At 37.2% G+C, this 15,809-nt stretch overlaps 1 protein-coding gene across 3 annotated transcripts in view; it reads right to left on the reverse strand.

Annotated features, from left to right (window-relative positions):
- The window catches only part of NT5DC1 (5'-nucleotidase domain containing 1), a 128,287-nt gene that overhangs the window by 20,529 nt on the left and 91,949 nt on the right, over positions 1-15,809 (reverse strand). For all 3 annotated transcript variants that reach the window (XR_013764908.1, XM_079146288.1, XM_079146289.1), the window contains exons 7-8: positions 4,071-4,245; positions 1,979-2,076 (exon numbers count right to left, since the gene is read on the reverse strand). Coding sequence is in view for 2 of the 3 variants with exons in the window: in XM_079146288.1 (XP_079002414.1) it covers positions 1,979-2,076; positions 4,071-4,245 (273 nt within the window). In the remaining variant the exon portion in view is untranslated. The remainder of the gene's footprint in view (positions 1-1,978; positions 2,077-4,070; positions 4,246-15,809) is intronic.

Genomic DNA, 15,809 nt, shown 5'->3' on the forward strand with positions numbered 1-15,809 from the left:
ACATTTGAAGGAAGTGGAATTAAAAAGTAAAAATAAATAAATTTTGCTGTCCCATACTAAACCACCAAAATCTCTCACCTATCACATTGCAATTAGTTGGTCTTCCTCTTTCTCTTCATCTTTCCTGGCAACTAACAGATTCCCCATAATAAGCAGCCAAAGTGACATCTTATATCACTCTCCTGCCTCAAACAATTGAGTAGCTATAGATTGCTTGTAAAATAAAAATGAAACCACCTTCCACAGCCTCTGAGGTTGCCTGCCTCCTTAACGTCATCATCTTACTCTCCATATCTGTGTGCCAAAATGACATGCTGGCTCTTGGTCACTGGAATACAACAAAACTATTCTTCTGTAGGCCCATGCATTTCTTTGTTCTACAGCCAGAAACCCCCTTCCTCTGCTCTCATTACTTGTCTCTCAGGACTCACCTTGAAAATTCCCTTACCTGATCTTTTCGGACAGACCTTCCCTGTTCAACCATTAACCTCATCAGGTGATTTTTATCTTCACAACACAAACTACAATCTCACACTTGCTGGCATGCTTATGTGCTCCTGCGCCCATGTGGTTCACTGGGGTCCCTTCATGCTTGACCTTGCTACATGGAACTTGGTTTTCACTGTTCATGAGCCACCACTGAGTAGAGTACTGAGCTACTGAACAGGCTTTGGGATAGCACAGAAGTAGGAGTTCCAAGTAAATAGTATTGTACTGGCTTGTTAAATAAAAACACTGTGTTTATGTGATCATGTGAATACTTCTTTGGGGTATTTTAAGTTTCATTTCAAAACAATATAATATGTAGCTAGGGGAAAGTAAAGAGAAACGTATATTATAAATCATTCCAATGAAGCTTAGGTTGTTTATCTAATGCCAAGAATCTGAACAAAAATTAAACCTTTGTGCTTTTATGTATTTTGCACATTTTATACATATGTCTTCATTTATAGACCTCTACACAGGTCTATAAATTTATTTGCTAATGACTTTATATACATTTATATATGTGTGTCTTTATAAACATTTACAGTGTTTCAACTTCCAACCATTCCAGGGTTTATTTAGATGTTCATATCCTAAGGGAATTTCTGAATGAGTTTCAAATGTTAATATAATACTGGGCTTAATTGACATCTACCTTTACAAAAAAACACCAGATATCACAACTGAACTTCCTGTCTTTCACTCCCCCAGGCATGTAACTCCTCTATCTCTGATCAGGTTCTGCTTTTAATTCATTTACGTATTTATTTAAGAAGTGTTCAGAGAGTACCTATCATGAGTATCTCCCTCTACTGTTATCATTCCTCTTCGCCTGCAAATTTTTTTTGTTCTTCTCATTCAACCTCATTTATCAGCCTCTTTACATGTGTGAATTTTTTTGGGGGGGGAGACGCCTGGGATCGAACTCAGGGATGCTTAACTACTGAACCACATTCCCAGGTGTTTTACTTTTTATTTTGAGACAAGGTCTTACTAAGTTGCTTAGGGCCTCACTAAGTTACTAAGGCTGGCCTTAAACTTGCAATCCTCCTGCCTCAGCCTCCTGGAGTCCCTGGGATTACAGGCATGCCTCACTGTGTCCGGCTACAGGAGTGACAATTTTAACTACTCCTTCTTGAAGATCTTGTCCTTTCCCCAGAGAGAGCACTGTGTTTTTATGATACAGAGAGACTCTGCAAGTACTTCATTCCCTCCAATATTTATTGAGACATTTAACTAGGCCCTAAAATTAAGGTGAAGTCCTTGACCTTTCTCCCTGATTTTTAAAATCAGGGAGAAAATAAACATGTAAACAAATGATTATGGTACAAAGTGGTAAAGTTCAATACAAATATAAGTTTATTATCTTCTCCTTCAAGAGGGGAAAGAAGACATGGTATTGCATCTAACACAGTATTCTGCCTGTGGTTCAGAATACTGAACCTCTATTCAGCAAGTATAGAGGAGAGAAAAGGAACAAAACATAACTTACTGAGTGTGCGGAAAGGCCTCTGACTTGGTGAATGGGAGAAGAAACCGGGTTTCAATGCATTCGTAATCACAATGTCAAAAAGGTCTTTAAAATCATTCCTACAATAAAAAAAGGTTTTCATTAATTTATTTTAAGGAATTAGAAAAGGTCCATAGAAATCTCTGCTCATCTATTATCACTGCATCATTTCTTATCTTTGGGTCAACTTTTATGTGCTTTATAATTTGTAAAATAAATTTTGAGGTAAATGTTATACTGGAAATAGAAGGTGATTGAGCACAGTCTTTTTGCCAATCCCTTAAAATATAAACATAACAAAGAAAGGACAAAGAAAAACAAGGAATCAAGAAGAACCAGCTGGGTGCAATGGTGTATGCCTGTAATCCCAGTGGCTCTGGAGGCTGAGGCTGCAATTTAGAGAGGGCCTAAGCAACTTAGAACCTATCTCAAAATAAAAAATAAAAAGGGCTGAGGATGTGACTCAGTGGTAAAGCACTCCTGGGTTCAATCCTGGGATATCCCCCCTCCCCCCAAAAAAGCAGTAGCACATTGACGCTAGGCATGAAGCTGGCTTTCTTCTAATGGTAATATCATATAGTGAATTCAATAGCTTCTAAGAGCTAGAAAATGGGAGCTACATTTTCAAATCTGGGGACTGAAATAATTTTGGTTGCAATATGGATCCTAAAGAAAATAGCATTATACCAAGTCCAATGACATTTCTCAGAGAATTCTCAAACCATGAAGATACTTTATTTTGAAAATCAGTGTAAGCTTGTGATACAGCAATTTTTAGATGACAATCACTAACTTTAAATCTGTATTTAGTATTATATTAAGGATTATTTGGAATGGCAAAGAAAAAATAGTCCTTCTCTCTGAATATCCTCACATTGGAGAACAATATTTACCCAATGTTCCAGAATATTTTTATAAACCCAAACTGTAATAAATAGAAATGAAGATGAGAAGGAAGATTTGGGTTATCTGTGCTAGTGAAAAAGGAGTTAAAAGTCCTGACTATTTATTTTGAAGCAAGTTCCACTGCCAGAGCAGCAAACGTCTCCACAAGAGGCACCTTCCAAAGCCTCCAGGACTTTAACCTCAATTCCATTAAAGGATCTCAGTCTAAGTATATTTCAGAAAGCAGAAGATCCACTCTCAGATAAGCATACCACAGAACACACTGAACCTGGAAATTCTGAGGCTAAAAAATGTTCATAAAGTCAACTTGGAGGCTAAAACTTGTTCCACACACACGGCAATTCTGTAGGCTGAAATCTGAGGAGACTTTAGGGGAAATCTAACAGGCCACAGTAGAATCAAGCTCTGATCATGGATATTTTCTGTTCTTTTCTACAAGAATGACATAAACTAAGTATTAACAATTACTGAAACTTCACCAACTACTCTGCTTAGTAATTATCCCATTTAAACATAATACCTATTTAAACACCCTATTTATATTTAAACATCTCCTCACACCTATGAGGTATTATTGTCCCATTTTAAAAATGACAAAATTAAGATGTAAAGTGGTTACAAAATCCTGCCCCAGGTCACACAGTAAGTTGCAGAGCAGGGCTTGAACCCACATCTGTTTTATTTTAAAGTCTACTGCATTTATACTGCCTTGATTTTCACGGGTATCACTTCCATCCCTGGCTGTGCTGAATGTACATGGTTCCACAGTGAAATGGAGACAGAGGGGCTGCACTCCAGGAAAATGTCAGGAGTGTATTCTATAACTCAGTGTCCCTCAAAAATCATCCAAAGTTGAGAAATGGAATCCAAGGAAGACCAAAGGACATGTAATCTATCCACCTTCCCCAAACTCTATAGCCCAGACTATAGGTTAGCTAATAAAGCATACTGACCCCAGTGACATTACTTTGCTAAAATGTACCAGGGGTGGGTTTCTATCCACAGATATTGAGGTATGTTTTGAGAAAAAAAAAATTACACTTGTCACACAGCATTATTTAATATTTAATATAATAATATGGGTGTAGTCTAGTTCTTCTAAAAAGACATTGGTCTAATTTTCTATCAATTTTATAAGACAATGAAAATGGAATGACTCATCACTTACCCAAGGATATATTCGCAGAGAAGTCTACAATAATCACTGTGAGAACTGGTAATTAACAAAAGAATTTTTCCAGCATTCTTTAGCTGTCGAAGCCATTTTCTTACAGATTCAGGACAACTGTGTAAATATTTGCCTGGATCTCTTTTTATTTCTGGAAAATATAGTCCAGAGTTTTCTGAAAAATATAAAGAAACCAAGATTTCTTTTAAGAAATATTTTGACTAAGTGTATTCTCAAACTAAACTCTTTCAAATCTATAAAATTAAAAAAATAAAGACTATATTCAAATGCTCTAGCAATTATGCCAATACTAACTACTTTCTAAAAGTGTTTTCTTTTGTTCTTTACTTTCAAAAATGATGGTTAAGAGCCAGCCTCAGCAACTTATTGAGGCCCTAAACAACTTAGCGAGACCCTATTTCAAAATAAAAAGTAAACAGGATTGGGGATGTGACTCAGTGGTTAAGCACGCCTGAGTTCAATCCCTAGTATCAAAAAATAAAATAAGAGATGGTTGATAATGTCAGTTGATCATACTGGTTGACTACTAGATGAGAATAAACCGCTGAAACAGATAACACAGTGAAAATATCAACATTTCAAACTGGTATTTGGACACCAATCGATTAATAAATTCTTTCCATCATTCAATAAGTATTTTCTGAAGAGAGATAAGAACCAACTATAATGCACTAGGAACACGTCTTTCATGTGAAGCAGCTATACAGGGAGCTAGATTTCTCAGAGGCACAGCAGGATTTTTTGTTTGTTTTTTTCTGATGGAATGCCCACCACAAATGTGAGCCAGTTTACAGCCTCTGAGAGGCGCTGTGATGTCAAATGGAAAAACCAGGACCAAACAAGCCAGAGAAAGCTAGAAGGCCTAGAGCTGATGGTGAATACTAAAAGATTTGAGTCACTGAACCGGGACTGCTGGCTCTGCCCTGCCCTGCTGGGTCTCTCACAAGTTTATAGTTTTAGGTTAAGCCCTAAGGTGCATAGATGGTGGCAGTATCTCCAGGTGTCATGGTCAGACCCATCCTTAGTGCTTGACCCAGTGCCTTGAAAGCTGTGCACATAGCAGACAAGTTCAGATTTGGTTGAGATGCTTCTAGATTCACATGGCATTTCAGAAATATTGTTTTATGAGCATGATAGTAATAATAAGGAGAGAAAGTAAATCCAAGTTCTTACTTTCTTTAGCTGCTAGGAAAAGGACACAGGAATTCATAGAAGAATGGGTGAAAGCACTTGTACTGCATGATAGACTGTAATAACTACACATGGACTACAATGGCAACCCTGTCAGTGTGATGCATTGAAATAAATGAAGGTTGTATTTCAGGGATGTCAGGACAGAAGAGTGTGTAAGTGCAATAAATAATCAAAAAACAAAAGCAGAAATGCTAAATAATTCTGTGGCCTGCCCGCCCAAGTACATTCCCCCTCTTCTTTGCTCGGGAGTGCTCAGGTTTGTTTGAGGTTTCCTCATCCCCTCAGCCTTTGTGTGTGCCCAGGGAGGATCTGGGTCTCTATACTTCCTCCACCCACCAGCAAATTGTTTGAGAAGGTAACGGGGACCCAAGCACCGCCAATGACGGCTGAGGCGAACTCTTCTGGGGGAATCCCTGGAGTAAGATGCATCACCAATACAGGGGGAAATGTACCTCTTCTACTATTGGACCTTGCCACAATTGTAAGTTCTACCTAGAATGCAACAGTTATTTTCAACACAACGCACACGTCCAACATACTAGGGACGGCAGAGTGGAAAGATGAATGGTAACCTGGGCTCTGATGACACTGAGGGTCTCAGATTAAGCCACTGGACTAACTACCACTGGACTACCATATCGAGTATTTGTAGCTTAAAACATCTTGATTCAGAAAATAATACATTGAAAGAATATCATAACTAGACCCCAAAAATACCTTAACAAAAGGGAGAATATGTTACAATATGAGAGTAATATTCAAATATCAGAAGTCCAAGGACAAAACCAGTTTTTGCCCTCCTTGTATCCTGTCCTACAGGTACATTTGTGTTTAATTCTCTAGGCTCTCCTGACATCCGGAAACCATGTAATGGCCCTTACTAAAGTTAAAATATATTTTGCTTTTCAGCAAAAAGAAGGCCCTAGTAAGAAAGAGCCAACTTAAGAAGAATATAAAATAAAATAGCTGAGAACAGTTTGATGAGTGGGTGATTATCAAAGTAATCTCTGAGGCTGTGACTCTCAGAAATTGTTATACCTGAGGGAGTCATACATGAAATAATTTTACTCAAAAAACAGGCTTTGTAGCAAAATGAATTTTATAGGCCGGATGACAAAATATTTATTGTGTGTAATGATGAATATATTCATAGAATACACTTCTGTATTCAGAAAACAACTGTTTACAGTTATTTTTTTCTTAGCGATATGTGCTTAGTGCCATCTAGTGATCAAAGTACAAATTACTATTAAAAAGCAAGTTGGCCGGGTATGGTGCCGCACACCTGTAAGCCCAGCTACTGGGGAGGTTAAGGCAGGAGGCTTGCTCACAAGTCAAGAAATCAGCCTGAGCTGATTTTGACTCTCTCTCAAAATGAAAAAAAAAAAAAAAAAAAAAAAGGGCTGGGGATGCAGCTGAGTGGTAGAGTGCCCTTGGGTTCAATCCTCAGTACCAGAAAAAAAAAAAGCAACTGTTAACCTTTCCAAATGAATAAAAAGAAGCATGTATACTTAATTTAAATTTCTCACCTAGATTAATTTTATATCTCTTAATAGGCCTAATTCGAGACAGAAAAATAATGATCTAATCAGAAAATTATTCTCTGAAGTAATATTGGGGTTGTCTTTATTTGGTTCACAAGCCACTGAAAAGGACAGTTGAAAAAAAGACCTGTATAAATAGATACCAATGGTAGATTAGGAGCTGCTACTACAAAAGCTCATTGGCTGTCACTGGAAAACATGTTTTTGCCCCCTGGTAACCTCAAACCATTAAGATTTAATAGATATAATTATACCAATATGCATTCATCTTTTTATTGATATAAATAAAGCTAGTAAACTAAAGAAAAAGTAGGTTTAAATATACTAATTGAATTATAATTTTTATTAAATATTTTCCCCAAAGAAACTGAAGTCTCAGGGTAAGAAATACATTCTTCTGCTTGGTATGGAGCAGGCATTCAATGCATGAATCCATGAATTAGTCAGAGCTGACACGTGAACACTTATGTTTATTTACATTCAAGGTTATAATATAATTTGTAATACACAGCCCAACGGTGAATGGCAAAAATTATATTTTTCATGTACTATCAAAATCACCATAAAATACCGTTCCATTTTCCCACTTCTACCAAAAATGTTTAATTTTGATGGGACAATGTTGTTTAACATTGACTGGACAACACAGAATTTAAACCTAAGGTGGAAAGAAATGGTGTTGTTTTGTTCTTAACTCACAATGTAGCCTGTGTTTTCAGATAACCTCCAAAGGCATTCTACTTCATGGCCCTTTTATGTACTAATTTTCCTGGCCTTTCCACCCCTCTTATATCCTCAGAGGCTGGTATTTTTTGTGTCCCAATGGGATTAAAGCTAATTATTTTAAAAAGCTGGTTATAAAGAAAAAAAAAGTTTTTTAGTTCTCTTATGTTAGAAATTTGGTTAGTACACTGTCATGGAAATAACAGCAAAATGTTGCAGAAGTCTGATGTACACATAAAATGGCCAGCGTCAATCACAGGATTAGGGACCTCTTGTGCTAAAACAACAACAAAAAATTAGCATTAAGTTGGATGTTAGAAATCCTTCTTTAGTTTAACAGTACCATATCAGTATTTCTGTCCTCACTGAATAAGTAAGCACTTTTCTTGCTAACTGTACCACTACTGTTCCTGTGATCTGTGTATTTTCAAAGCTGTGGTCCAAGGGAATTAGAGATGCTGGAATGCTAACATCTCCACCCTCAGCATGCAGCTCTGCCCCTATTTCCATTACAGAACATCGTTTAGGAGATTTACATATTTACTACATTTACCAATTATATAAGAACATGCTAGTAAACAGATAAAATGTTTAGCTATGAATTATTTAAATGTGCTTGTTGAAAGGATGATCTAACTAAATTTCTAAAAATAAGTAAAATTTTTTCTTGTCTAAGACTGATATGTCTCCTTGAGAATGAAAGACATAAATTTATTTTGTTTATGGGGACAAAGAATGAAATTTAAATTAAATATTAAAACATTTCCTGTTTATGTTTCCTCTATGATTTATATCAATCTAATATTTTATTTGTAAATAAAGAAATCTCAAGTAGATAGAGTGAAAATTTATTTGTGAAATATAATGGTTGGAAAAGGACCCCTTATCTGAACTGGGGAAATGAAGTATATAATTTACTGAAAAATATAATTTATAAAATTTACCTTTTAACAAATATCTGTCTTCTATCTCTGTGATCTAATTCACATACTTAGGTCCTACCCTAAAGATCATGATTTAATTGGTCTAGGCTGGGGCCACAATATTGTTGCTTTTTTAAAAGCTCTCCAAGTATTTCAAATGTGACATTATGATTAAGAATTATTGCTCTAAAATGTAAGAACTAGGACTCTTAACTATTATCTATATCTTATATGATTCACTGAAAATCTTAGGTTCTCAGGGAGCAATTACTTAATTTTATAGCATATTATCTTATAGCCCCGTATATAATATAGTTAGTAAACATATATTAACTGCTGCTGATTATCTTAAAAGTCATTGTGGTTGATTATCTTAAAATGTTTATCCTTATTTTATACAAACTAAGCATGGTATCCCACATTTAGTTACATATTCTAACTTTACAAAATTTGTAAAAATTGTATCGATGACAGGAAAGAAAGAATGACATGCAATTCTTCAACAGAAATTCTTTTACACAGTTCAAGTTGGTCAAGACAAGCCAAAGAGATTCCTTTATCTTCCCAAAGCCACCAGAATGGCAGACCTTGGACTGAACAGTCTATACATATGGTTTTTAGTAATCAATACTTCAACAATTTTGAATTTTATTTTATTGTATGTGTTTACAGAATGTAAATAGTCTATAGTTTAGGTCAGTATACGTCTTTTGAAAGGTTAAAGAAGACCAAATTAAATATTTAAGTAAAATTCTACATCACACTTCTGATTTTTTACCTACTTCAAATATGAAATACAGAAAGAATCACACACTATTGAAAAGCATATTGATTATGACAATAAGAAATGAATTTCCTGGAATGTTTAGCCCTCCTCCCAATAAATCTCAACCCAAAAGCTTTTGATATTTCTTCAAAACAGATTGGTCTTCAAAAACATGCATTTTCAAGATCAAATTTTATCACAAGGGTGCACTGTTCCCTTAATTAATTTAGTTCAAATACTCTGTCTCCAGAAATATCTTACTAATAAGGCCAATAGGATTCAGAACCATAAGAAGAAACCCATTTCAGAACACAATATGATTATAACAGCCACAGACTACTCGCATTATCTGGATGTCTCAGAGCACATTTCATATCAGGAAAGCCAGGTTGTTAGGTCCCTGCCATATCTACCTAGCTCACTGACTAATTAATCAGCTATTTTAAACAAGGCATTGCTGTTTTTCATCACACTTTTCCAACCAATTAGTAGGTTTAAATCAGTGAGATTTTAATTCAGGTAACTGTTTTGGGATAAGTATTAAGTTTGTAATATAAAATTTGAAGTTATGGAATTGATAAAATAAACCAGTATTACAATAATAAACTAATTCACTTTTGATATGACACACACAGATATAAAGGATCTATACGTACGCTCTGCAACACCACTTGAGGAATAATAGTGCCCTAAAACAAAGCGTTTAACCTGAAGTTCATATATGGGCTTCAGTGCTTTAATGAAAACTGGACAATGCCCACCCACGTGTCTGTACACATTCTGAGGAGTGGAGTAGGTGCAGGCCTTCTAGTTTCATTGAATTCCTGGGTATACAGATGTGACCCCGTCAGGTGAAGATTTAGATGTTCCTAGGTTAAGACAGTGCATTAATGAAAGCATTCACATCCGTCTCTCCATCACTGCCAAGAAAAATTTTACAGAAATATTTAAGAGTAACAAAAGCTCTCTGTAAGAGGTAGTATAGAATTTTTACACAAAGTGTAATTCCTAAGTCCAAAAATGACTAAGTAAGAAAGCTAATCAAGTTAATCTGTATGTTGGGAATTACCTGATACACAATTTAACATATATAGAAGGCACAATAAGTATTCTTCATGTTGAAACTATACTGCAAACAACATTAAAAAAATTAAATTGCTGCTTTTCTTATTAATACAACATATACTTGGTACAGAATGTTCATCGTGTTACATTTTCTGCTGCGGCATAACAAACTACCTCAAACATGGTGGCTCAAGACAGCAGTGATGATCATCATCTCTCACGGTTCTGAGGGTTGACTGAGCACAGCTGGGTGGCTCTCACTTGAAGTGGTGCCAGTCAGATGTCACTGGGTATGGAATCATCTAAGAGTTTCTTCACTCACTGGCACCTGGACTAGGACAGCCTGCACTTTGGGGGCTCGTGAAAGATCTCTCCACTCAGCCAGGGTGGGCTTCTGTGGAGCATGCAGGTCTCAGAGAAGCTGAACTTAAATGGCAGTGGTTCTCCCCCAGAGCAGAGCAGAGCAAAAGCTGCAAGAATTCTTAAATCCAGTCTTGGAAGTCTAAATGTGTCACTTCTGCTACATCCTCTTGCTTATACAGGAGCAGTGCATTTTCAAGCAGAAGAAAACAGAAGGGCATGGATTCCAGAAGGTGGGGTTCATTAGTGAACTCTCTTTGCAGACCAGTTACCAGGAATACTAATAGTTGTGTACGATTCCTGCCAGTATGTCTGCTATTCATATGGAACTCTATGGGAATTTTAAGTATGGGTTTAATTTAATATCAAATTTTATAAATGAATAATTTAGAATAATTTCATTATTGACATACCTTGAGTGCTTATTTTGTCAAACAATTCTAAGATCTTTATAACCATTAATATACTTAATCCTCTTAACCCCATGGATGGACCCTATATTAGTTCCTTTTTGTAAATGAAGAAACTGAGAACCAGAGAGCTTAAGGAAACTGCCCAAGTCACATAGTCAGAATGTGGCAGAGCAGGGTTATCAATGTGGCCAGTCTGCTTTCAGAGTTTGTGCAACACTTCTCCTTCAGTGATAGGGTATTTAGGAACTCAAGAGTACTTTAGGGCTTATAAATCCTTATTTTCTTTTTTTGCATATGGGTGCATGGAGTGTCACAGGTTCAGGGGCTTTGGGGTTGACAGGAATTCAAATGAATCCAAACAAATTTGGATAAATTTGAACAAATCAAATTACATTTTTACAGAGTTTTTTTAAAAAAAATTTGTTATGGTTTGGGTCAGAAATGTCCTCCAAAAGTTTGTGTGTTGAGTTTGGTTGCAATGCAGTAGTGTTCAGAGGTGTGGGGAGAGGATGGATTATGAGGGTTCTGACCTCATCCACAGATTAGCCCATTAATGGATTAATAACTTAATAGACCATTGAAAGTTGGTGGGAACTTTAGAAGAAGGGGCCTAGTTGTAGGAAGTAGGTCATGTGGTTGGGGTTGGGGGAGGAATCCCTGAAGGGCATATTTTGTTCCTTGGCCCTTTCTCTCCAGCTTTCTTTCTGCGTACTGGCTGTGGTGATGTGAACAGTTCTGTTTTACCATATGGCCCCTGCCTCACCTCAGGTCCAGAAACAATGGAACCAAGTGACCATACACTGAAACCTCTGAAACTGTAAGCCAAAATAAAATTGGCCTCCTTTGAAATTATTTCAGATATTTTGTCTCAACAATGGAAAGTTGCCTAACACACTATCAGTATGCATTCTAATTATAGTCATAGCATGTGGGACTGGAAGGCATCTTAGAAATCAACTCTTTCAACCCTGTTGTGTTAAGATGATTAAGTAGAGACCACAGATTTTGCTCAAAATTATCATTAGTAATCCACCTGGGAATGGAATAGAGTGCTCAAGAATCCTAGTCCACCAAAGCTCACTACTTAAGACATGTCCAGATCTCTGTTTCAGATCTAATTTATCTGGCAATGATTGTCTGTTAATAACTTGTGTTCAAAAGAAGTAGAAGTTGAATGCTTGAATATGTATATCTATTTAGTTCTGAAATTTTTAATAATTACAAAATTAAGTTATAGTTTTCCTCAAAATTTCTACACATGCTCTTTGTAGTCACTGATCTGTTATCTATGCTATTACCTGATAACACCTTACACTGAGACAGGGGAAAGGATTCCAAATAAATGTCTGATACTAATGAATATATATTAGCCCCCTTTGTAGAATGTATTGCACTCCCTCTGCTGCCTGGTGACCCTCTGAGGGTCATCATGTGATTCTTTTCAGTATGGAGCCCTTCCCAATGCCTTCCCCCACCACATCACCTCTGGACATCAGTGAAGACATTCATCCCAAAGCACCACAATCAGCACTTTATAATAATCACCATTATGTGTTTTTCTTTCTTCTGAGATTATGAGATCTTTCTAAAAAGGAGCCATTTTTAAATTCATGTTTATATTCCTGATGTCAAGAAACCAGTACAGGATTAATAACTGCAGAAGTGTGTGTGCAGGGAGCTGTCATGTAAGAATTATCAGGTGACCATAAAGACGGGTTGGCAAATCACAGCCAACAAGCCTTTTTACATCTTAAAATGGCCAATATAGTATAAATATCTACATAATATCTTTGATTTTTGTCTCTTGGTGTGCAAAGCCTATATTTACTACTTGGCTCTTTAAGAAGGTTTATTGATTCCTGATATAGTACTTCATAATTATAGGGCAGTAAATAAAAAATACATGGTTATAGTTCAGAAAATGCCAAAAGAAAAATAGATGAAATTGTTAATTCGAGGGACTTTACTGAAAAGCTATGCAGTCTCAGCAGAGAGAATATTACAGAATTATTTGCAATAAAAATGCTCTTCCAAAACACAACATAAATATCTTAAAGTATCTTTTCATCACAGTGGATTCCCAGGCATGATGCAACTGCCCCTAATTAGTTTCTGGCCTGGGCCGCGAGCAGGAGATTTCACAAGTCATAAGGGGTCTTTTCACTCTGCTATCTTCCTAAAAGCTAGGAATTTCTTCAGGCAAATCTAAATCTACCTTTGCTGCTGCCTTTATTATTTTTAGTCTGAATAAAAATTTACAGGCTCACTTGGTCTACTTGTTAGTAAAGCAATAGCAGGGCCACAGCAAAACACGAAGCCCAGGGCTAGAAAGCTAACGGTTAGTAATATTTTCCCTTGTTAATGTCAGAGGAAATAGAAAGGTCCAAAAAATGCACATGATGACATGATGATAGGGTCAGGAGGACCCAGAGAGTTTGTAGCTTGATGTGAATAAAGGCTCTACTGCCTAAACATAGCCTTAAAAATGACGTGTACTAGAAGGTGAACTAAAGATGCTTGCCGATAAACCCTGGGTCAGGTTTCAGGTGTTAGCTTCAAAGAGATGCACTGTAGGTCTCCTCTCAGATAGTTTGTAAATGGATTTGCCAGGCAAACAATCATCTTGGAGGGTTCTGTTTTCACCAGAAGTTGGTACACTGACAGATTATCCTGACTTGAAACCTTCCCTCTTCTCCAGAAGAGAGAGGATGGAAAAAATTAGGAGAATGGACGGGTTCCTCAGGGCAAAGCAGGCTCAGAGATGTGCCAATGCTATTCTTAAAAAAAAAAAAAAAAGTTAAAGTTGACTTCTCTAGCTTTGAGGCACAAAGATATCAGCAACAGTAATAGGAACAAAGGAATCATAAGCTGGACATTAGGGTTCACTTAGTATAAATGTTTAAAGGAAACCTGCCTCCCCCTGAGGACTCAAGTCCGATTACTTAACACAAAAAAAACCTGGAACAGAACTTCCACTGAATTTTTTCTAACCTGGTTTGTAATAAATAGCCTAACAGAATGCTAAGACAGCCTTTTAGCTCACTTGTGAAACACACAATAGAGACAGCTTCACTTTGTCTTAAGTTCTGATATAGGGGGAGTGAGCAGGCCTCAGGGAGAAAACACAGTGGGAACCTGTGCAGGAGGCTTCCTAGGTGAATGATGGCTGGGTGTGGCTGGCTGGCTTCCAGAGAATGCACTAGACAGGGCGTATAGTCCAGTCCCTTTTCTCCATCTAAGATCCTCCTTTCTTCTCTTGGCTTGACTTCTTTTCCTTCTTTCATGCTGCCTCCTTCCAATCTGACAAATACATGTTTATACATCTTGGGCATTTTTCTATACTAACAAACATATAGTCATATAAACATGAAAATCATATGTTCATTTCATCTTTTTTTTTTTTTTTTTTTTTGCGCACTGCTGGGGATTGAACCGAGGGTTCTACATGTGCTAAGCAAGTGCTCTACCACTGAGTTCCACCCATAGCCACCATATGTATTTTTTAAACACTTAAACATGAAAGGTGTTTTAAACCATTAAGAAATTAAATAACTTTATGACAGATTAACATGAAAAATATAAAAATTAACGTTATAAACTCACTTGGTCTTTTACATATATTCTTGTCTATATCTACCTATCTATATTATTAAAGGTTTGAAAGGAAGATTTTTCTGCTTTCTCTCTTCTGGAAACATTGTCTACAATTTAAAAATATTACATCAGCAACTGAACTGTGATGTTAATAGGAAACAGGTAAGAATTTTTCCCCCACTACTCCTTAAAACATATGCACCAAGATGGGGGACCTGGTGGCAAAACGGCAGTCGGTGTAGGGCCCACCTATGGGGCCCCTTTTCTTTGGAGAAGTATATCTATCTCTGTTCTATCTAATGGATACGGAGAATGAGAATCCCCAAAATAATGAGGCCTAAGGAAAAGGGCCATGCACTGACAGCCTTCATCTCCTAAGACAGATGTTTTCCAGGTGTCAGCAGCAGACAGAGAGGAGGTGTTTTAACACCCCTAAAGTGATCATCTCTAGGAGGCATTAAACTCCTTCAAAGTAAATACCCACAGAACCCCAACCCAAAAGAGTTCAAATCCTGGGTGCCAAAGAAAACTGATGTACACAGTAGACCGCCCCTCAAAATAACCTACATAAACCCAGTCCCTTTCTCTGAGTGGCTCACTTTCCACCAGGAAAGTGGATCCACAGGTGCCACTTCATCCCTGCACTCTAAATAAATAGCTGAGATGACTCATGAGGTTTGTGTCCTGCCCTGTCTTTTTGTGTTAACACTATCCTTTAAATAAAAGTTGCTTTCTATGCCTGCCTTGGAGCTTCACATGCTTCACATCTGGGAAACAGGATTCAGCCCTGATTCTCATCATCAGTATCAAGATGACCCATGGTTCCCACCTACAAGGTCTCAATCCTGAGGAGACAAAAACAAATCACTGACATACAGCTGGAAGAGTTCTGGGTTAGGCAGACACACAGTGTGCCATGACTACTGGGGTTCTTGGCATGTAAGGTGAAGATTCAAGAGAAGGTGAGATTTAGACTGAGCCTTGGTGGGTAAGAGATGTTCTGCTGGCTGTGCAGGGAAGAATGGATCACGCAGCAGAGGGAAGGTAAGGGGTGAATGGTAGGGAATGTCTGCTGAGGGTCGAGGCCACAGTGAGAGGAAAGCAAAGGTCTCTTCACTGCCTCGATGAGTAGACGT

The sequence above is a fragment of the Sciurus vulgaris genome (genome assembly GCF_902686455.1).
Source record: "Sciurus vulgaris genome assembly, chromosome: 7".
NCBI lineage: Eukaryota > Metazoa > Chordata > Mammalia > Rodentia > Sciuridae > Sciurus > Sciurus vulgaris.